This window comes from Mustela nigripes, chromosome 4 (assembly GCF_022355385.1).
Source record: "Mustela nigripes isolate SB6536 chromosome 4, MUSNIG.SB6536, whole genome shotgun sequence".
Classification (NCBI taxonomy): Eukaryota; Metazoa; Chordata; class Mammalia; order Carnivora; family Mustelidae; genus Mustela; species Mustela nigripes.
In genome coordinates this window covers 157,633,299-157,657,220 of record NC_081560.1, presented here as the reverse complement: position 1 = coordinate 157,657,220, position 23,922 = coordinate 157,633,299, and the positions used below count along the sequence as shown (strand labels likewise).

Genomic DNA, 23,922 nt, shown 5'->3' with positions numbered 1-23,922 from the left:
TACCAGGAAAAAGATTTAAGGCCTCATATACACACAAAAGTCTTTGAAATAAAGTTGGACTTTTTTGTGTTAGAATATTATGCTGAAATTGTGCTTATTTATATATAAGTTAACGGATACTGTCCTGTAGAAAGGATTTGCTAAACTACAACCTTAATGTTACTGTATTCACCAAAAAGTATTATCTATTTGTAGCCTATATCTACCTTATATCTCCTCTGGAGACTCTCTTCTTGGGTTCTTCCAAATTTCTTGAGGAAATTGGGCCCAGATGTCTGTGCAAGTAACTCTGCCTCTGGCTTTCCTTTTCTGGAAGGATCTTTCCGTCATTTGTGCTCCCATAATTCCAAGCACATAGCTCTGTCACTGCATTTACCTCATTATGTAGTAATTATCTATAAACTAGACAGCTGGCTTCTGTGGATAGAGACTGTGCCTCACTGAACTTCTTAATCTTTAATGCCGGGTATATTAAAATTCCCAACAAATCTAAGTGGAATAAATGAAGAAAGAGTAAAACAGCCCTCAGCACCCATGGCAAATTTGTTAGCACTAACATTTGAAATAAAAAAAGCTGTTCTTCAGAGTGCCTGAATGGCTCAGGTGGTTAAGCGTCTGCCTTCAGCTCAGGTTATAATCACTAGGTCTTGGGATTGAGCCCTGCTTTGGGCTCCCTGCTCATTGGAGAGTCTGCTTCTCCCTCTCCCTCTGCCCTAACCCCCACTGATGTGTGCTCGTGTATGTGTGTGTGTATGCCCATGCATGTGTTTTCACTCTCTTTCTCTCCCTTTCAAATGAATAAGTCTTTAAAGCTGTTATTTTTCTTTTTTTAAGACTTTATTTTTAAGTACTCTCCACCCAACATGGGGGTGTGAACTCACAACCCCAAGATGAAGAGTCGCATATTCCACCAACTGAAAATTGTTCTTCTAAAAAATATTTGGTGATGTGGACATTTTGGAAATTCTGACTCAATTTTCCTTAATTATATTACTTCATTTTATGTAATGATCTCTAAAGTACCTTAAAGTAGCATTACTGGAATTATACAGGCTTTATTTTAAAATAAATTTTTTAAGTCTTCCACATGCCAAATATTTTAATAAGTATAGATGCTTTGCATTTTAGATGCTTTAATATGTTTATCTTTTTATTTATTATTATTTTTTTTAAGATTTTTAAAATTTATTTATCGGGGGGCGGGGGAGAGCGAGCACAGGCAGACAGAATGGCAGGCAGAGGCAGAGGGAGAAGCAGGCTCCCTGCTGAGCAAGGAGCCCGATGTGGGACTCGATCCCAGGACGCTGGGATCATGATCTGAGCCAAAGGCAGCTGCTTAACCCACTGAGCCACCCAGGCGTCCCTTATCTTTTTTTTTAAATTGGAATGGTTGATATACTTCTTTTTTTCTTAAGATCCATTTTTTTTCGAGAGAGAGTGAGTTTGTGAACAAGAGTGTGTGCATGTGTGCAAGTAGGGGAGGAGCAGAGGGAGAGAATCCTAAAGCAGACTCCCCACTGAGCACAGAGCTCAATAGGGGCTAGATACCCTGACCCATGAGATCATGACCTGAACTAAAACCAAGAGCCAGATGCTTAACCCCATTTAAATTGAAGATTGGCTTAAGGGTTTATAAATGTTCTTTTCTTCCTGGAATGCTTATATAACAAATAATTTGTGTGAGGATAGCTGCCTTCAAGGGCACCTGATCTATATTAAGAACTGAATTTAATATTTAGTTTCCTCATCTGTAAAATAGAGATTGTAATATCTATCCTATAGCATAGTTGTAAATATTAAAGATGTAAAGATTAAGTAAATTAATCTAAGTGAAGTACTCAGCACATGTTCTGGGGTGTATTAATCCTTATATGGTAACTATGACAACAAATTCTAGAAGGCTTGTTATAAAAAGCAGTATACATATCCATTTCTCTCTTCCCAGGGGCAAATAGATAGAGGTAGATTGATGTTTTTATAAACATGCATTATCTTACATCAGAGATGGGTTGGGCATAAAGGGTGCTAGGGAGTAAGCCCTGCTCAAATTCAGAAATAATGAAGCTTTAAAAATGTTAAGACAGCACTTTTGACCAAACTATCCTATTATATTTGTTTTGTTACTTAATTTATTTTTATTACTGGTCTCATCTGGAATCAGAATTGTATAATAAACTTGAGATGTGGGCTTTTTGTTTGTTTTCCTTTTTCCTTCTATTAGAAGAGAATGGTTCAAAAACAGAAAAATTAATGTGCTTCTCTTCTTCTGGTCTCAGTCCGTCAGCTCAGAGTGAATTTTTTGGGTACTTACCAGGTTCCCTGCTTAAAAATAAACACTCATGTACATTGGTGACCTCTTCACTGGTGGCAGGGGAGTGACAGTGAAGAACGCTAGTCCATAGCTCTTAATCTGTGTGTACACTGGGCATGGCATCACCTTAGTTTCTGAAAGGGGGAAGAACCTTAACTGCTACAGCTACTATAACACACACATGAAAAGTTGCTCAACATCACTTATCATCAGGGAAAGACAGATCAGAACTACTATGAGATAACACCTCACACCAGTCAGAATAGCTAAAATCAACAACAGAAAAAAACAACAGGTATTGGTGAGGATGTGGAGAAAGGGTACCCTCTGGCAAAAATGTTGGTGGGAATGCAGGCTGGTACAGCCACTATGGAAAACAGTATGGAGGTTCCTCAAAAAGTTAAAAGTAGAACTGCTCTATAATCCAGCAATTGCACTACTGGGTAATTACCCAAAGGGTACAAAAATACAGGTTTGAAGGGTACATGCACTCCAATGTTTATAGAAGCATTATCAATGATAGCTGTACTGTGGAGAGAGCCCAAATGTCCATTGACTGATGAATAGATAAAGAAGATGTGTGTGTGTATGTGTGTGTGTGTGTGTGTGTAAAAATAATAATACAGTGGAATATTACTCAACCTTCAAAAAGAGTGAAATCTTGCCATTTGCAACAGCATGGGTAGTGCTAGACTATATTATGCTAAGTGAAGTAAGTCATTCAGAGAAAGACAAATACCGTAGGATTTCACTCATATGTGGAACTTAAGACAAAATAGATGAACATATGGGAGCAGAAAGAAAGAGAGGGAAACAAACCATAAGAGACTTTTTTAAAATAGTAGACTCCATGCCTAATGTAGAGCTCAACGTGGGGCTTGAACTCATGACCCTGAGATCAAGACCTGAGCTGAGGTCAAGAGTCAGACACTTAGCCAACTAAGCCACCCAGGCACCCCAAACCATAAGAGACTTTTTAGCAGTAGAGAACAAACCATGAGTTGAAGGGAGGTTTTTAGAAGGATAATGGGTATTAAGGAGGGCACTTGTTATGTTGAGCAGTAGGTGTTGTATGTAAGTGGTGAACCACTGAATTCTACTCCTGAAACTAATATTACACTGTATGTTAACTAATTAGAATGTTTTTTTTTGAGCAATAGTAAAGTTTATTGAATGATAGAATACAATGCTTTTAAAGAGGGAGAAGACCTGAGAGGGTTGCCCAACTAACTAGAACTTAAATAAAAAGCTGAAAAGAAAAAAAAGATCCTTAGAAGCTAGGTCAAATTGGAACAGTTTTGCTTAATTGCTTTCATTGTCACAGGACATTTTTTTTTTTTTTTTTTAAGAGAAGGAGAGGGGAAGGAAATAGGGAAAGGGAAAGAGAATCTTAAGCAGGCTCCATGCCAAGCATGGAGCCCAATGAATGGGTTGATTTCCTGACCCTGCGATCATGAGTCACAATTAAGAGTCCAACACTTAACCAACTGAACCACCCAGGTGCCCCAGGACTATTTGCATAAAAGCTGCTGTGTTTTGCTGCCCAGTTTTTAAATACAAGAATCCGAGGATAACAGGGGGCCACAGCAGAAGCGTTCACGTCGCGGCCCCTGTCAGATTCTGGTGAATCTGCGAATTCTGCTGTGTATCTCCTCATTTATCCATTCAAGTCAAACAACAATTGAAATGAACAGGAGCAGGGCTGACTTTGGTGTTTATGGATATGGTTATCTTTTATGGTCTAGTAATAATTCTAGATAGAAGTTGGAGCATATCATTTTTAAAATGTGCCCTTGGTTACATACGGAATGAGCTGGATCTCTGAAGGACACAGCACATCACTCTAAGACTGGAATCTCTGGAATTAAAAAAAAAAAAAACCTTAGAAACAATGGGAGACATGAGAAGGTGCTGTTTGTGGGTAATATGGTCAATAACTTCTAGTAGGTCTTGTTGAAGACATCCTTAGAAATGTCAGTGATACATTGTGACAATGGATGACATTAGTTATTTGACTGGCAATATGTTTGCCTTTTGAGCTTTCTGTTGTCTGGTTAAGGTTTTATTACCTGAGTCCTGTTGTGGCTGTTGAATGGAACAGCTACAGTCTAGACTTTCCCCTCCTTCAGTCATAGCTGAAGAAACTTATCAATTCTCATGTCCTATACCTAAAATAGACAGATTGCAGGTAGTATCATGGTTCCTATTAAAACATTAGAAAAACTTGGGGCACCTGGGTGGCTCAGTGGGTTAAAGCCTCTAACTTTGGCTCAGGTCATGATCCCTGGGTCCTGGGATTGAGCCCTGCATCGGGCTCTCTGCTCAGCAGGGAGCCTGCTTCCTCCTCTCTCTCTCTGCCTGCCTCTCTGCCTACTTGTGATTTCTGTCTGTCAAATAAATAAATAAAATCTTAAAAATAAAAAAACATTAGAAAAACTTAAAAAATAATAATACCTATGTTAATATATAATTAACATACCATGGAGTTCATTCGCCTTTTAAAGTTTTATTTAAATGCTGTGGTTTTTAGCATGTTTATGAAATTGTGTGTCAATAATCACCATCTAATTCTAAAACATTTTTTCACCCCCAAAAAGAAATCCCATAACCACTAGCAGTTAATTTCAGTTTCCTTCTTGACTATCCCAGCCCTAGGCAATGACCAGTCTACTTTCTGTCTCTTTGGTTAATTTACCTATTGTGGGTATTTCATGTAATTGGAATTATACAACATGTGATTCTTTGTGACTGGCTTCTCATAGTGTTTTCAAAGCTTATCCGTGTTATAGCACATATCAACACTTCATTTAATTTTTATTGATGAATAATATTCCCTTATGTCGAGGTACCACAATTTGTTTATCCATTAACCAGTTGATGGGCATTTGGGTAGTTTCTGGTTTGGGGAAATTATGAATAAAGTTGTTATAAACATTTGTTTACAGGTTTTCATATGGACACATGTTTTTATTTATCTTGAGTAAATACTTAGGAGTTAGGGTTGCTAGGTTGTACCGCTTAGGGTATGTTTAACTTTTTAAGCAACTCACAAGTTGTTTTTCCAAAGTGGCTGTACCATTTTGCATCCCCACCAGTAATTTATGAGAGTTCTAGTTATTCTGTATCCTAATCAACATTTGTAATTGTCAGGGGTTTTCTTTGTTTTTTAGTCATTCTAATAGGTATGCAGTTCTTTGTTTTACATGAAAATCATGTGCTATGAAACCATCTGAAGGATGATTTAAGCCCAAAAAAAGCATTTACTGAATGCCTATGATGTGCTAGGCCCTCTGTTATGTGAATACGAGTAAGACACATCTCTGCTCCCACAGAATTTGCAATTTATTGATAATGGTAGACATGTAAGGAAGTAATAACAATATATTGAGTTAATGCTAATTACTTGGAGTGAAAATATTGGGGTAGGGAAGGAGAGTCACAACTATACCTAGAATTAGTTTTGTGGATGGATTTTGACATTTGTGATCAGTAAAAAGATAACAATCTGAAGAGCTACATGTTCTTTTGCCTAATGTTCTATAGTAGATTTTGGTTGCAAAGGTCAAGCCTCCCCCTGCATTATCATGCCTAATAAACCAATGCCTAATAAGCTGCTTGGGATGATATTCAGCTTGCTAACCGCCTAGTGATTTGGGGCAACACCAGTCACATATGCCCAATAATCAAGGGAGGAGGCAACTCTGATTTTTGTAGTTTCTTGAAGCCCTCTCTTTTGACCATTGTATTTAGTTTTCTCCCTTTTTGTATCCTTCCTAGGTCTGGCTTTCTGCCTTTTACGTAACACACTGCTAAATTGTACTCCTGCTCCTTTTTAAAGTGCATATTACTTAGTTCTGAGTTGTTTACCATAGTCAGAAGTGGTAGCAATAGGCATTTGTACTTTTTGTCCAGTTCACCTCTTTACCCTTTGCCCAGCTAGATTTGGCCTTAATATGTGAGTTATTCCAAGTGAATAAGGTGAATCCAAAAGCCATGTTTCTCAATGTCTGATAAATAGGGCTTCTTATCTGGTCTGGGTAGCAAACCAGTGAGAAGAGCTGTGAAGGAAGGTTGGGGTTGGCTGGGAGCTGGAAGAGGCTAGATGAAAATTGCTGGTTGTCATGCTCATTTGATTGTCGAATGAAACTAACCTCTTGGTTTTTCTTTTTCTTTCTTTCTTTTTTTTTTTTAGACTTCTCAAGAACTTGTTTAGTTTGGTTTGCTGTTAACAGCAAGAAAAAATATAATCTGATTAGAAAAAAAAAGGTTAAAGTAACTGGAACTAGTCAACCTCAAGAAGAAAAAAATGAGGAAGTTGTAATTTCTTTTTTTTTAAAAGATTTTATTTATTTAGGAAGTTGTAATTTCTTTGTATGCCCTAATTTATCCCAGGCTGTATTGAAGGTTCTTGAGAATGTCTGTATGGAAGACTGGGGTGAACAATAATCTTAAAGAATATTAAAATTCACAGCAGGTGCTGATCGTTATTTCTTTTCTTAGACTAGAGAAGGGAGAAAGATTTCAACTTAATAAGGACTTTAGGTTAACTATAAGGAGCATTATCTGCTTGTTGTTGAGTGATAAGGAGAATCTATCGTCATGTTTTCCAGAGGGCTACAAATGTCATAGTCTCATTTGGGATGGTTAAAATTGACCACAGACTGAAGGACTTGATATTTTCTGAAGATGGGATGAAAAACCTTCATTTGAAAAGTTTTTTTTTTTTTTTCCCCCTTTCTGTCACATGAGTGACAGGTTTTCCTTTATTTAGGAAAGGTTTTAATCTTAGGGAAAATGCATGTCAAGCAGCTCAATACTATAGTAAAGTTCAATTTGAAATAGGAACCTCAGTTTTTGACAGGTTCTTACAAATAATAACAATAATTGGTTTAGAACTATAAATTCCTAGACTTCTATTTTGTCATACATAGGACTTTTATGGTACTACTCCTCTAATTGTTTGATGCCCCTGTCGAGTATTCATTATTAGATGTCCTGTCTATTCTTTAGGGTACTCTTAAGCAGATTCTATGCTTGAAATCACTACATGTTGAACTTTTGGATGTATTGGAGCTTTGATTTTTACTCAGGACTGATAAGTTCTATCAGTTCTTATGTTTCATTATTAGTAGAGCCTTTCATAGAAACTAGGGATAAAAAAAATCATTGTGCTAAAGTAGACCAAGCATGGAGGAGATGGAGTTAAAAGGTCAGAACAGAAATTTTGAGAAAACTAGAGGATGAGAAAGAAATCTCAAAATCAGAAGTTATTTTATAGAATGCATATGAAAGTGATTACTTGATTCTTTTAATATAGTCATTATGCATTTACTTTGTAGGAAAGAGATGTATATGGTTGGGTTGGGGAGAGGCAAGAACATACCTATTCAAAGGGACCTATCTCTTGGAGAGGAGATTGGGGGGAAATTGGAGGGGGAGACAAACCATGAGAGACTGTGGACTCTGAGAAACAAACTGAGGGTTCTGGAGGGGAAGAAGGTTCGGGGGATAAGCCTGGTGGTGGTATTATGGAGGGCATGTATTGCATGGAGCACTGGGTGTGGTGCAAAACAATGAATTCTGGAACACTGAAAAGAAATAAAATTAAATTAAATTTAAAAAAAAGAGACCTATCTCAGAAGGGCAATATTGGTCAAAGAAAGCAAATTGCAGAACAGTATGCATACTTCTATGTTTAGGGGAAGAAATAACATAAAACATTTTTCTGTGGGTATATATATATATATATATATATAATATATATATATATAAAATATTTATATATAATATATATATAATATATATATATATATATATATTTTTAACATCTGAAAGAATACATGCCAAATGTGTGTAGCAGTCTGAAGAATGTAAGAAGGCAGGATTGGAGACTGCTTTTTCTGTCATAGTCTTCTGTTTGTGTGTGTTCAGGAAGAATGGATTTATGTGTGAGATGGGTGGTTAAATATTCATTTAAAATAAATAAAGCATATTAGTTACCACTAAACAGTATTTATAGTGTAGATAGGGAGCTGAGATAGTTTCAAATAATGTTAACTCATTAGAAAATAAGAATGGAGGGGCACCTGGGTGGCTCAGTTGGTTAAGTGTCCAACTCTTGTTTTGGGCTCAGGTCGTGATCTTGGGGTCATGGGATTGAGCCCCGTGTTGGGCTCTGTGCTGGATGTGGTGCCTGATTGAGATTTTCTCTCTCCCTCTGCCCCTCCATCCCCAATAAAAAAATTTTTAGAAAATAAGAGCAGTAGAGCAGAAATTTGGAAATCACTTGTTTTGTGAGTTAATCCTCCCTTATGTGTTCAATGCATTTAACTTTGAAATGTTTCACCCATACCTATGTTGAAACCATATGATAAATGTAAAAATCTTCCTTTAAGAATTCCTCCCGTTGGGGAGCCTGGGTGGCTCAGTGGGTTAAGCGTCTGCCTTTGGCTCAGGTCATGATCTCAGGGTCCTGGGATTGAGCCCCTCGTCGGGCTCTCCTCAGCGGAGAGCCTGCTTCCCCCTCTCTCTCTTCTCTCTGCCTGCTTGTGATATCTCTCTCTCTTTCTCTCTGTCAAATAAATGAATCTTTAAAAAAAAAAATTCCTCCTGTTTTTCTGTATTATTTGACAACCCCAGTTATCCTTTCTTAGCCTTTTCAAACATCTACCCACTATTTGATTTTTGATTCTGTCTGTGCTTCTGGTTTTGCTAGCCAAGTCCCATTGTCTATGGGACACAAAGCAACTGATCAGTGTAGAAGTTTTGGAACATTACTGGCATAGACTTGAAAGTCATAGATGGGGGTTCACATCCTGATATATGCCTAACTTTGTGACTTTGAGCAGTTATATATATATAAGCTTTGAGAGCCTCAGTTTTCTCTTCTGTGAGATGGAGATAATGCTGACCCTATAGGGTTGTGGTGAGGATGGAGATCATGGCTATAAAGCATTTAGCACAGTTCCTATCATGCAAAACACCATGATTAATTTTTTTTTGAGATTTTATTTATTTATTTGACAGAGAGAAATCACAAGTAGACAGAGAGGCAGGCAGAGAGAGAGAGAGGGAAGCAGGCTCCCTGCTGAGCAGAGAGCCCGATGCGGGACTCGATCCCAGGACCCTGAGATCATGACCTGAGCCGAAGGCAGCGGCTCAACCCAGTGAGCCACCCAGGCGTCCCCCATGATTAATTTTATCTTTGGTTCTGGAGCTGCTTTTTTTCTCAGATGTTGTTGGACCCTTGCAGCGTTCTATCTTGTATCTCTAGGAGACAATATGGTAATAAGCCATAAAGGATAGAAAATGGTCCTAGATTTCTCTCCCAAGAAAAAGGCAGGTGAGTGGGATAGGGCTGGTAGAGGTGAGCCTGTGGCAATGCTAGAGGGTACATCAAGCTACTTATTGAGTTTAACTGTCATTTGAATAAGAGTAAATGACTAAGGGCAAATTAGGTTGCCTATGTGGTAGGGTGGTTATCAAAGAAGCCCCTCTCTGAATGTGTTAGGATTAGGTTGAGGGAATGTTTGTGAAAGGATTTAAGATAGAGGGAGTAGGAGGAAGTCAGGGAGGCAGTAGAGTGAGACTCCTTAAGAACACAGTCTGGATTTGAGTAGATTGGAGCCTTGGCTCTGTTGCTTACTGCCCTGCCCTGTGAATATTGGGCCAGTTACTTAATCTGTCCAAGATTTAATTGCTTAGTTTATAAAATAGAGTTGTGAGGGGATGCATTTAGCATGCTTAGAATAGTGTCAGGCATATTTTAAATACTTGATAAATTTACTAATATTAAGTCAAGCTGAGGGAAGAAAATAAAGCAGGGCTAGTGAACTGTACAATTGGAGTGGGCTCCCTCTATGTACAGCTAACTGATAGCATTTGTCATTGGTTATCTTCCAAGAAAGAGTCAATAATGGGATGCATTATTTATAAATGTTCTAATACTTCCTGATGTATTTGCTTATTAAAAACAAATGAAAAAAAAGATCTTTTCCTTATTTTCCCTATACTGAGAACCAAAACTTATTAAAAAAAAAATCCTTGAAAGGTTAGTTGCCACTTCTAACTTTTGTTGTTGAATGATAACTTGTGGTCTGGTTTTATCCATGTATGATTTCTGCTTGAATTTCACTGCAAATTTTGTACTTTTTCTGTCCTTTTTGTTGTTTCTTGCGGGCTTCCTGGTTAATCAGTTGCTTTTAGCAATGTTTACTACTTATAAAACAAAAAGGATGAATAATATGCTTTAAATATATATCAGTGAGGCATAGATAAATAAATTTTAATGAGAAAATAAGCCTCTGCATTGAAATTCATTCAATTAAGAAGGCTGTGCAAACTTTGTCCTGCATTTCATCTGTCATCTTTTCATCTGTTGAGCACTAGTGAACCTCTGGGTTTTTATTTTTTTATTTATTTTATTTTATTTTTAAGATTTTATTTATTTGTCAGAGAGAGGGAAAGAGAGCGAGCACAGGCAGACAGAGTGGCAGGCAGAGGCAGAGGGAGAAGCAGGCTCCCTGCCAAGCAAGGAGCCCCATGTGGGACTAGATCCCAGGACGCTGGGATCATGACCTGAGCCGAAGGCAGCTGCTTAACCAACTGAGCCACCCAGGCGTCCCCTTCTGGGTTTTTAAATATATGTCCCAGTACTCTAAGGTGGCATCGTAAAAGTTTCTTTTTGTTCTCCCTGATATTCCAGTAGCCACCACTGTACAGATGCCTTGTTCTTTTTTTTTTTTTTTTTTAAATTTTATTTATTTGACAGAGATCACAGGTAGGCAGAGAGGCAGGCAGAGAGAGGAAGGGAAGCAGGCTCCCTGCTGAGCAGAGAGCCCAATGCGGGGCTTGATCCCAGGACACTGGAATCACAACCTGAGTGAAAGGCAGAGGCTTTAACTTACTGAGCCACCTAGGCACCCCCAGATGCCTTGTTCTACATTCTGTCATTTAGTACTGAAAATAACCATAGGGAAAATTATAATTTTATAGGTGAACCAAGGTTTAGAAACTTGTTCAGAGTGACATGTCAGCAACTGGCAGAGCCAGAATTTGAAAATCAGTTGGCTGATTTCAGAGTGTGTACTTTTTTTTTTAATTTAATTTTTTATTTTTTATAAACATATATTTTTATCCCCAGGGGTACAGGTCTGTGAATCACCAGGTTTACAGAGTGTGTACTTTTAAAAAAAAATTTTTTTTAAAGATTTTATTTATTTATTTGACAGAGATCACAAGTAGAGAGAGAGGGAAGCAGGCTCCATGTTGAGCAGAGAGCCCGATGTTGGGCTCAATCCCAGGACCCCGGGGTCATGACCCAAGCTGAAGACAGAGGCTTTCATCCAGTGAGCCACCCAGGTGCCCCAGAGTGTGTACTTTTAAATGCCAGACCATTAACTGCTTTCCTCACCCACAATCAACAGAAGACTGCAAAGCTGACCCTTGGCAAAGTGGCCAGAATTGTTTCTTTCCTGCTGCTATCTTTCTAGTTCCTCCCTCACTTTACCATCCCATTTTACTGATCAGATACAGGTGTAAAGTCTTAGATTGAAGAATCGTCCAGTCTAGTGGCTCTCAAATCTAGCTAGTCAAAAGAGTCACCTGGGACACTTATTTCTTTTAAAATTTTGACTAAGTTGGTTTTCACTGGAGCTCAGGAACCTGCATTTTAACCATTCTACAAGTGATTTTGACAATCTGACAGTTCTGAGTACCACTTCAGATGCATGAGTCCCCACCCAAATAGCCCCTCCATTTTCCTCACAGGTAGTCATCTAATAATCCATTATTGTCTTCTGATGGCGACTGACTGCCATCTTGCCGTGAAGGTTATTTCATTGGTAATTAGATGCAAGGCTGAGCTTCTATAGAGCTTTCATTTACTGACTTGTATGGACCAGATCAGTTTCTTCAGGCTTTGTGTCTGTAATCCTTAGATACTGGCTTTGAGGTTAGATCTAGGCTGGAAACTTCTCTGAACCTCATCTTCTTCCTCATGTGTGAAATGAGTGTGTTGTTATCTACATTGAAGGATTATATCAAGAACTAAATGAAAAAAATAAACTGTCCTGACTGGGAAGATTCATGAATGCCTTCAAACAGGCATTTATTATAGTCCCTTCACCTTATCAGCCTTTTTTGAAACAGTCCCATGCCTGCAGGGCTCTAGTTAGAAGTGTGGAGATATGTATATAGATATAGATACAGATATCTGGAATGGATGTCTAGGAGCCTTCTAATATATATATTAGGGTATATACATAAGGTATATATAAGGTATATATATATATATATATATATATATATATATATATACACACAGAGAGAGAGAGAGAGTGTGTGTGTATATATATATATATATATATATAAGTCTCCTAGACATCCATTCCAGGATTGTCAGTGCCAGAAATAGGTTGTCATTTTGACTTCTCATCCGTACACTCCTTTTTTTTTTTCACCTGTGGCTTTTCCTCTGGACAAAGAATAGGATACCTCTTACAGAGACAGAGAAGCCTACATTTCTGAAAATTCAGTTTTACTCCTTAAGTAATTGGAGTTTCCACTGATAACTTGAACCCAGCACAAAACAAATGATCTGCAGGAAGACCTTAAAGGTGAAAGAAAAGTCCTTCTTCAATTATATAGAGACCAAAATGGAGAACCAAAGAAAATACTCCATGTCTCTTTCTTATCCAACGGTAGACAGACAATTGATGAGTGTTAAGACAATTGATGAGTGAGCGCCTGGATGGTTCAGTCCATTAAGTGTCCAACTCTTGATTTTGGCTCAGGTCATGATCTCTCAGGGTCATGAGATTGAGCCCCTCATTAGGCTCCAAGCCCAGCGTGGAATTACCCCTCCTACCCATGCTCTTTCTCAAATAAATAAATAAACTCTTTTAAAAAACGAAAGAAAGAAAGAAATGGGGTGGAGGTAGCAAGTGAGAGGAGGCAGTGGCAGTGAACTAAGAAATGTTGAATGCTTGTTCTTTGGCAAACACAATGTGAAGTAAAATAAATATTTAAGTAGTTTCAACCTAATTTTCACAGGTTAGATCCCGTTTCACCAATGAGAATACTGAAGACCATTGAGAATAACTAAGGCAAGCCTCATACCTGGTCAGATGGCAGGTCCAGACTGAGGAGACCTGGGACTTTTCAGAATGTGATTTTTTCAAAAATTATAATACATACACATGCTTTAAGAAACAGATGTTCTGGGGCACCTGGGTGGCTCAGTGGGTTGGGCCTCTGCCTTCATTCAGCTTGGGTCATGATCCTGGGGCCTGGGATCGAGCACCCGCATTGGGCTCTCTGTTCAGCGGGGAGCCTGCTTCCCTTCCTCTCTCTCTGCCTGCCTCTCTGCCTACTTGTGATCTCTGTGTGTCAAAAAAATAAATAATAAAAAATCTTAAAAAAAAAAAAAAGGAAACATGTTCTAATTTCTATTGTATAGTTCCCTGACAAAACACCTGTTATTCTCTTATTTTAATTGGTTATGTCTCTCTTCCTTTACTAGTTACTTTATACATAGGGACTGGGTTGCAACATTCATCTCTATCACCAGGGACTAGTATAGGAGTTGACCCTTGACCTGTGCATTAAAAGTTTGTAAAAATGGAATTTCTGTCTCTGGCATTTGAAAACATCTGCACCCTCCACCGCTACTCCTCATCTTTTGAGTTAAAAAAAAAAAAGTATAGAATTGTAAGGGATATTAGAAATACTCTAGCTCAGTCCTCTCGTTTGTATAAAGGGAGGAATTTCAGGCACTGACTGGAGAGGTAGATCACGACGTACCCAAAGACCGCAATTGATAGTAGTTATTCTAGCACCTTGCCTCCTGGTGCGCAGTTGAGGGCTCTTCTTAGGATCTGCATGTATGCATACTGCTTTCATTCAGTTAGTAACCCTCTGATTCTTCCTTTATGCTCAGTGCTGCAGAAATGCCACTTTCCTTTCTGGCTTCCTGAATAGATAGGTATACAGCCATGCTTTCCAGAAACTAGAAGAAAAACAGCTTCCCAAGAGTTAAGACTTAAGCTAGAAGATAGTCACTGAAGTTGAGGTTTTTAACCTCTTGTATCCCTTTTTTGCTCATCCAGACAATTACTTAACTGTCGTTCATTGGAGACGCTAAGTGATTATTTGCAGGTCTGGGGAAACTGTTCAGGAAGCTGAAAATAACCTTTCATTGCTGTCGTTTGATTTGGTGTGGTGGTTGAGATGTGTGTTCTGCTTTTTTTTTTTTTTTTTTAAGATTTATTTATTTGAGAGAGAGAAGCGTCCATGTGAGTGTGCAGGGGTCATGGGAGAGGGAAAGTGAATTTCAAGCAGACCCTGCACTGAGCCCAGAGCCCAGAGCCCCACGCAGAGCTCAATTTCAAGACCTTGAGATCACAACCTGAACCGAAATTGAGAGTCAGATACAACTAAAGCCACCCAGGCACCCCTATTTTGCTTTTCTTAAACAAAAGCAAACTAAGTCTGTAATGTAATGTATTCTCTAATGTTAAGTTAAGCCATGAGTTGTGCTTCCCTTTAGCTCAGGCTAGTAAAAACAATTTGTACATGATAGTCTCTCATGGACTCAAGTGAAATGTGGTGGAACAATGATATTCTTCACTTAGTTTGTGTTAGCTCTCTATTTTCAAAATGTTTTTGCCTCTAGCATCATGGAAACACTGTCTTGGGTTAAAGTTTTTTCATGTGAGTGGTTTTCAAAAGTTAATTTTCATAAAACTTTGGACACATTTTAAGTTTTATAGGGTATATCTCATGTATGGAACTTATCAGTAATAAATATTAAAGTTACCTGATAAAATTAGATTGAAACTACACTCACCTTTTGCTTTTTCAGGAAAGTGATTCTGTTTGTAGACTGAGAATTCTTAATTATGAACTTCCTCTAGATAAAAAATTCCCTGTTCATTTGAATAGAATGTTTCTTTGACATTGGAGGCTGGGGTGAAGGGCTGAGGGCAAAGTCAGTTGACTTGACTCTTTCCTTTGAATTTACTTTCTTAAGTTCTTTTGAGAGAAAGTGTGAAGTAGTGAGACATATACATTAAAGAATATTGGGGAAAAGGATGCAGTTAATTATAGAAACTTGTATTAAGCTTAATGTTGCCAAATCATTTTTCTTAATGAAATGAATATGTGTTCTTAAAACAATCTGGAACTTTGATTCATGTCGTCAATCCATGGCAAGAAACAAATGATATAGTATTCGTTTTATGAAGTAATTTTATGTATTGTCTTATTCTGTGTTTTTATTTTTAGGACCGGAGTAGGCCCTATGACACTTTTAACTTGCACTCGTTGGAGAACTCCTTAATGGATATGATAAGGACTGATCATGAGCCTCTGAAAGGTAAACACTACCCTCCCAGTGGCCCACCAATGAGTTTCGCTGATATAATGTGGAGGAATCATTTTGCAGGTTAGGAATATTCATATGTCCATTCCTTGCTTGGTGTTTTAAACAAAAATCAGCTTTTTAATAATTGTGATTTTTTTTTTTTATTTCTGTTTTGGTTTGTTTTTTTTTCCGTTTTTGTTTGCTTCTGTAAAGCATTGTGGAATGTATTTAAAATTGATTTTCTTTTTTTAACCTGGGTTCAGCTACCTACAGTAATCAAGGTTGATTGCTTTAATCATAATGTTTGGCAGAAGCATGTGTTGGGTAGCATGAGACCAGAAGTCAAGTTTTCTGGGCTTGATGCATTTGGAATCCTCAGCTGAACCTGGGTAATTCATTTAAGTCAAAGTATTCTGCAAGGAAATAATGAGATTTAGTAAACCAATCTCCAAAGACTGCTTCAGAAAACTTCGTAGAAAAGAGTTCCATTTTATTAAAATAGAATCACTTTCGTCGAATAGGAAGTATCACTACACAGTCTTAAGAGCAGCCAGTGATTCTTTGCATTCTTTGAAGCTAGAACAGAAAGAACATGTCTTAAAGTGTGCAAACGTTTTGGGTTAAATAGAAGGCAGAAAGTCCCAAGGTCAGCAGTATTAGGACTTCCTATTTTTAGAACCAATGTAAATTCAGGTTAGTGGTTGATGTTACATTTCTAATTACAGATAGTTCTTTTTATGTGTTATAGGACTTTTTAGGGGCGCTGCGATATTTTAAAATACCGTAATGGAAATTTCCTGTGGAAATATCCACTTGGGTTTAGAACCTAAATATCTGAAAAGTGCGAAGAGTTGGCCACAAGGATGCCCATTTCGTTTGAATCCTTATGTTCTCCAGAGCTGTGAGGAATTTGATCCCCTCTGGTTTTCTCCAGGCTTTTATATAGGGTGTGACTGACTATGAACACCTGATATTCATTTCCTCAAGCCACCTCAGAAATCCATTTCATCATTTTCTTGCCACACTCATGATTTTCTGCTGCTTTTTTCAATTTCCAGTGAAAAGAAAGTGGATAACAGGCTATGAAGAAAATAAGGGATTTGAGAAAAGCTATATTTTAAGGCCTTCAGAAGTAGGAAAAAAGATCTCTCATTTATTCATCGTTATATTTAGTCACCATTACCACGACTTTGCTCAGTTGAAAGATTAGGTATATGGTAATTTAGAGCATATTTCACTTAGAAGTGAGAATGGTGTTAAAAAAAAAATGATATTCACAGACTGTTTGTGTTTCTAGTATCTTTTAAGGATGCATTTGTCTTCCTTCTCTACCACAAACAGCTATAAGCCTTTCCCAATTATTCTAAAATAGTCAACCCTTGTTCTTTATGCATACCTGTTTTATTTTGGTCTGTATTTTTTTCTTCTAGCAATAAAATATTATGAAAAGCTCTTACATTATAGTCTATAAATAATTTCCCACAGTTTTGTGACTGTTGTTTACACAGGACCTATTGTGCCCTGCTGAGAGTAGTAGTGGCAAAGTATAAAAAGGGAACTTCACTGTGGGTAATGTAAATACCTTACTCCATTTTTAGTGGCCTCTTTTTTAATGCATGTCCAACCACCTCTGCATATATTTCTCTACCACACTTGCAAATGTGAGGTTTCATCTGTAAGAGTCTTTTGCATTGTACTTATAATATGTCCTAATAAGTTGGAAAGCACGTAATATGTACATTTTTACAGCCTTAATATGCTTGCAACTTCTCTGTTCATCATACCGCCCACCTTGATGTCCTATGAATGGACTACTTCCCATGGTCAGTTACATCACCGTGTCATTGTCCTTTGGGTAGAGTGTTCAAGCTTCCTGCTTCCTTTTCCAGCTGGGAGACTTTTAGATCTGGTTTATGGCACCATGTATTTGATCCTTATTACTTCTAATAACATAATTACGATGCTGGCATTTTAAAGGAAAAAATTTAAGTAATTTTTTACTTTAAAAATGGAGAAAATTATAACAAAAATATAACCAAAAAATAAATGTGATAGTATATCCATATATATATATATGTGTGTGTATATATATATATGTATTTTTTTTAAGATTTTATTTTTTTATTTGACAGAGAGATAGAGTGTACAGGGAGGCAGAGCGTCAGGCAGAGGGAGAGGGAGAAGCAGGCTCTCCACTGAGCAGGGAGCCTAATGTGGGGCATGATCCCAAGGCTCTGGGATCATGACCTGAGCCTAAGGCAGACGCTTAACTGACTGAGCCACCCAGTCTCCCCTATTTTTATATACCTTACTTAATAAATGTTGTCCACATTTTTATCTGATCTTTATAATTTATTAATAGGCCTTAACTGTGGACTCTTAGATTGTTTCCAGCTTTTTCTCCATATTAGGTGATGCTGCCATGGATGAGTTCTTGCACATAGCTTTTCCTTAAGGGAAATTCATAGAGAAGATCTCTGGGTCCAAAGATGTAGACATCTAGGTGAACAGAGCTTTAAGAGAAAGGTGGTAGGCTAGGGGACTTACCATGTGGCTTGCCTGTCTAAAAACATTTCTTCTACTCCATCCTGTTCTTCCTCCTACCTTTAATATCTTCGTCTCCCACTTGACCATGGGAATACTTTTTTGAGTGTCTCAAAACTCAAGTTACAGAATCATGGGTTTTTTTGTATGCTTGTTTTGTTTTTTTCCTGAAGCTTGACTTTCTTTGGAAAAAAAAAAAAACTTTTTTACTCAGTGTAGGAATTTCAAATAATACATTCAAAAAAAAAAAAAAAAAGAAAAGTGAAAATATAATCTGAGGCTTACTAGCTAGAGATAGCAAAGATTATCATTTTTATTAACATTTTTCCAGGCATTTTATATTCTCTTAGTAGGAGATTAAATTTCAGATCAGCCTTTCTGACTTTCCAGTCATTCAAACGTGGGTTTGAATCCTGACTCTGCCTCTAGTTGGCTGTTGATCTAGATAAATCAGTTAACCTCTTTGAATTCAAAGCCTTAGTTTCCTCATCATTGAAATAAAGTACCCACTTCATGGACTGGCTGAAAAGGTCAGTCAAAGTTCCTGAGACTAGAAACTGCTCAGATGTTAACCTTTTTTTTTTTTTCTTTTTGGGCTGGTGGTGGTAGTGCTGTGCTACTTACTGCCTGGCCTGGGTAATTGCTACAATATTTACTTCTTTCTAGCTAGACTGTAGCTAAATATTAAAAGCTTTCAAATGCAAGTTGTAAAAATTTTGTATTTGTCATAGATAAGTAGTGATTATTGAAGGATAAACACTTTGTCTTCATAAAAAATCACCGTAAGGAGCACCTGGGTGGCTCAGTGGGTTAAGCATTTGACTTTGGCTCAGGTCATGGTCTCAGGGTCCTGGAATGGAGCCCCACCTCGGGCTCTCTGCTCAGCAGGGAGCCTGCTTCCCCCTGTCTTTCTGCCTGCCTCCCGATCTGCTTGTGATCTCTCTCTCGGTCAAGTAAATAAAATCTTAAAAAAAAAAAAAAATCACCTGAAGGAGAAAGGAAAATAATCCTCGTAAGTTACATTGGCTTTCCAGAATTATATATCTAAATAATATGAAAAAGAAAGAAAATATCATAGGATATCTCATTCATGATGGGATAAAGTACTTCATGATGAATTTAAAGTGAACGTGATGAAATATGTTCTCAGCAATATTTCATCTTAGAGATGTATGCAATGAGGGGCACCTGGGTGGCTCAGTTGGTTAAGTGTCCAACTCTTGGTTTCAGTTCAGGTCATGATCTCACAATGTGGGATCGAGCCCCACATCTGGCTCTGAGCTAGCATGGAGTCCGCTTCAGTTTCTATCTCCCTCTCCCTCCCACTCTCTGTCTCTCAAACAAATAAGTAAAATCTAAACAAAACAAAACAAAACAAAAAAAAACCCATGCAATGAGAAATCCCTTTATTCAACTGTTCTCTTGATTAAAGGGGAAAAAAGGGTTAGTGAGAGAAATGACAGAATAGGAAGTTCAGAAAGTAATAAGACTTCTGTTTTAGTGAAGAACTTTGTATTTTTTTAAAGATTTTATTTGTTTCTTTGAGAGAGAGCAAGAGAACAAGTAGGTGGGAGAAACAGAGGGAGGGAGAGATAGAAGCAGACTCCCTGCTGAGGAGGAACCCCGCTAGATCAAGACCTGAGCCCAAGGCAGTGGCTTAACCAACTCGGCCACCCAGGGGCCCCTATAAAGAATTTTAACAGTTTTTCAGTCACATTTATACTTATACTCAGTAAAACCAAGTCAGACTTGAAGATGTTTGTAGGCAATATTAAAAGGTCTCTACCTCCTCCCCTGTGATAAAAATGTCAAGTAATGTAGAGGAAAAGTTGAATTGAGCTTTCTTCACAGCACCTGAGGAATGTGTTTAGTGATACTGATCAGATCACAGCACCCTTATTTAAATAAAAATTAGACTAATTTTGTTGGCTTCTTAAAGATATCAAACTACTTGATTATAACAGAATAACATTATAATTATCAGTTGTCTCTTACCATATTACATATGACTTTTCCTATTGTTTATTTGAGAGAATGCCTCCAAGAAATGAGAAGGGTGGTTTTGAGAAGGATGATTAACTAATGAACACTCTCCCTTATTTCTTTTCTAAGTGCAGAAATCCTTGGGTTAGTAGAGAGTAACATCTAAGTGAGAGGAATTATTCTCTGCCCTCTTTTCAGGTGGGCTGAAGGGAAGGAAATCCACAACTTTCCTTATAACTATGAGGGTTAAAGGGATTTCTGGCATTGGGAGAGGTGGGATTAAAGATAGGGAAAGTGGGCACCTGGGTGGCTGTCAGTTAAGCATCTGCCTTCAGCTCAGGTCATGATCTCAGGGTCCTGGGATCAAGCCTGGTATGAGGCTCCCTGCTCAGCAGAGAGTCTACTTTTCCCTCTCCCTCTGCCCCTTCTCCCCACTCATGCTCTCTCTCTCAAATAAATAAATAAAAATCTTTTTAAAGAAAAAGCTACCCACGCACCCCAACAAATAGAATCTTTTTAAAAAATTGTTTGCTGTAAAAAAATTATTTGCTGTAAAATAGGGAAAAAGATTAATCTCTGTACTCTTCTTATAGGTGTTCCCAGCTTGCTACTAATGATGAAAGTTTACCTAGCCACAGGGGAACCCCAATGAAAACCCAGGGTCATTAGGTTTGGTTAATCCCAGCCTCCCTGAGGATTAACATTCAAAGAGTACAAAGTGATGACAGGAGGAATAATAGGGAAATACCAACCACAGAGTGTTGGGCAGTGTAGGTGACATTGTGCAGCAAGGTCCATCCCCTGGTTGGGTAGCACAGGATAGCAAATAATCTTGGAAAAGGGTCCCCTTTCTGTCATCCCATGTAGTCTCCCTCTTACAACAGAAGAATAGAGCTGGCTAACTACTTGGGTGTAGTACCTGATGAAACATTTCTGTGTATTTGAATTTTCTCTTTCCTCACTATTCATGGAACTGAAATTTGAAAAATGAAAAGAGCAGGTGTCAGTTGAGAACTGATATTGAAGGTTTGCTTTTTTTTTTTTTTTTTTTTAAGGGTTTGCTTTTCAAATGTGCACTGAATCTGGGGTGGAGAGGAGCTGTCTTCTGATAATAGTGCTTTAAAATAGTTAAATTGAGAGAAACTTGGAAGAAATAAATGCCACACCTTTTGGGTGTTATGGAAGCAATTTTCTTTATTCATCATAATTTAAATTTAGTATTATATAGCCTTTCACAAAATTGGACCCTTTTATGGAATATTGAGGTTCCCTTGTTTCAGAAAAAGTGCATCTTCATTACATTTAGTTTGTTCCAGAAAAATATGCTGTCTCTTTACTTGCATTGTTGCTCCAGTTCTATTTTTGTGCTACATACCTTTGGCCCATAGAAGTTTGTCTTGCATAGAAGTTAGCAGAGTTTACAATTGTTTGGGGCAGTTTCTGAGTAAGCAAGAAGTGATTGTTTTGTTTCTATTCAAGAAGGGGACAATAAATACAAGTTGAATGATTTTTTTTAAAATAAATATCTCCCATTTATTTTTCCAGTGGTCCTTTCTATATAGTAGTGTAGTCACCTGAGAGGTTTTTTTTTTTTTTTAAGATTTATTTATTCATTTTAGAGAGAGTGTGAGCAGGGGGAGGGGCAGAGAGAGAGGGGAGAGAATCCCTCATGCAGACCCCTGGCTGAGTGCAGAGCCCAGCACACCTGCTGTCCCAGGACCCTGCGATCTTGACCAGAGCCAAAATCAAGAATTGGATGCTTAACCCACTGAGCCACCCAAGTGCCCATATCTGAGAGTTTTAAAAGAATGATTTAAGTATTTTAGAGTATAGCCTGAAATGAGGAAACATAGGAACAAAGGAATTGAAAGCATGCCAGAAATTATCCACTGCTGCTATGAAAAGAAACTAGAATTTGACCTCAAGTCTAAGCTCATAGCTTTTGCTTCTTGATTCTTTGAAACAGATTTAGAATACTTTAGTGCCAAAATTTTATCATTTTTCCTTAAAAGGACTTTAAAACACCATTTTATTATATTCTTACATAATATGTTATTTCATCTTGTGGATACTTTTTCTGAAGGAAGGTATTTTCAGTTTTATAGAGAAAATTGGTGGAAAATACAACCAAGCAGAATATGCATTTTTCTTATAACCTTTTCTGAAATACAGCATTTAAATTCTAGTATGTGAAGGTCTCTGAAAGACTTGACTTTTTAGAGCAAATAGGGATGATTAGAGGAAGATAGTTATTCCCTATCTTGTAACATATTGCAGAAATGAAGAGGTGACTTTCATAATTATGAATTCATGAAAATTCCAAGTTTTATCTTGGACATATAAAAATATGGGTTGGTTGAACTCTGAAACTTTGAATAACAGTAGAGGTCATTTTTTTATAACTAGCCTTTTAAATATGAATTTGACTTGAGCTTATGAGACTGTGATTTTCAGAGTCTGGATAAACATATGTAACCCTATTCTCTAACCTCTCCCTCCATCCCCTCACCCCCCATTTATCAAGCCCTGTGCAGTGGGGAAAGTGGGACAGTCTCAGATTTCCACAGCATCATTTAACTCCGTAAAACCAAGTATGCCTTTCAGTTTTCGAAACCTTATATTTTACACTATACTTAAAAGATAGCTGGCTGACAAGAACAATTTAAAAATAGCATCCCATGGACAGGTGACAAAATGTCACACTGGCAACACCAGACTGCATTAACAAAAATCACCAGATGTCACACACTTGATTCTATTTTCACAGCTGATTAAACAGCAGTATTTGTTGGTTAAAAGGAAGAAAAAAGAAATGGCCTCATCTGTATTTGGATTTAGTTTTTCTTTTGCTGTTATATATTTTCTCCTTTAAAATCTCATAATAACTATAAAATTTAAGATGCAAAATATATTAAGAAAAAACATAAAATAATTCTCCTTTTAGAAAAGAATCGTTACACGTAAACACTCCAACTGAAAGACTATAAATCAAAATGTTAATAGAGCTTGTCTTTAATTGGTGACCTTATTTTTTGCATTTTTTGTATCTCATTTTTCTTCAATGAAAAGATATTGCATTTTGTAATCTAAATATTAATTTTTGTAGAGGTAAAGAAAGTAGCTTAAAGAAGCTGTAAGTGGTTTTACTAGAAAGAGTTTGCATTTAGTTGGGAAACAGATTATATTTAAATAATTGGTTCTGTTGGGTCTGGCATGACACAGAGTTTCTTATAAAACTTTTTGTGGGTGATTTTGATGCAGAGATCCACTGAAGTCTGACAGACCAACAGAATCAGGGAGGATACCAAGAAAGGCAAAAAGTTTTTTGCTTTTCAGCAAATCCTGATGCCTTCATCTACAAAACATTGCCTAAGGCTTTTTTTCCCCCCTGCATCTTTAGAAAGATTAAATTGGAAGTCATCAGTGTGTGCTGGGGATGAAAATCAGAAAATTACCGAGCTTCCTTTCAGTTTCATCTTTTCAAGCTGAAAAGTCCTAAGATCTGGAAAGAGCCCCAAAAGGACCCAGCTTCTGGAGGACAGCAGAGAGAGCACCCTTTAAGTGTGGGAACAGCAATGGTTCCAGAAACATATAAAAACTATTACTTGATGTAGCAATTTTAAGACCACATAATTCTTACCATAAATGATTGTAGCACAGGAAATACAGGAAGTCTAATGAGAACCAATTAAATCTGGGCTTGCTTGGGTTTTGTTTTTGT

At 37.5% G+C, this 23,922-nt stretch overlaps 1 protein-coding gene across 10 annotated transcripts in view; it reads left to right on the top strand.

Annotated features, from left to right (window-relative positions):
• Positions 1-23,922, top strand: part of CPEB3 (cytoplasmic polyadenylation element binding protein 3) — a 193,726-nt gene that overhangs the window by 59,050 nt on the left and 110,754 nt on the right. For 8 of the 10 annotated variants that reach the window (XM_059398131.1, XM_059398136.1, XM_059398129.1 and 5 more), the window contains one exon: positions 15,596-15,755. In XM_059398131.1, the coding sequence (XP_059254114.1) occupies positions 15,596-15,755 (160 nt within the window). The remainder of the gene's footprint in view (positions 1-15,595; positions 15,756-23,922) is intronic. The other 2 variants (XM_059398138.1, XM_059398137.1) reach the window with 1 other exon arrangement.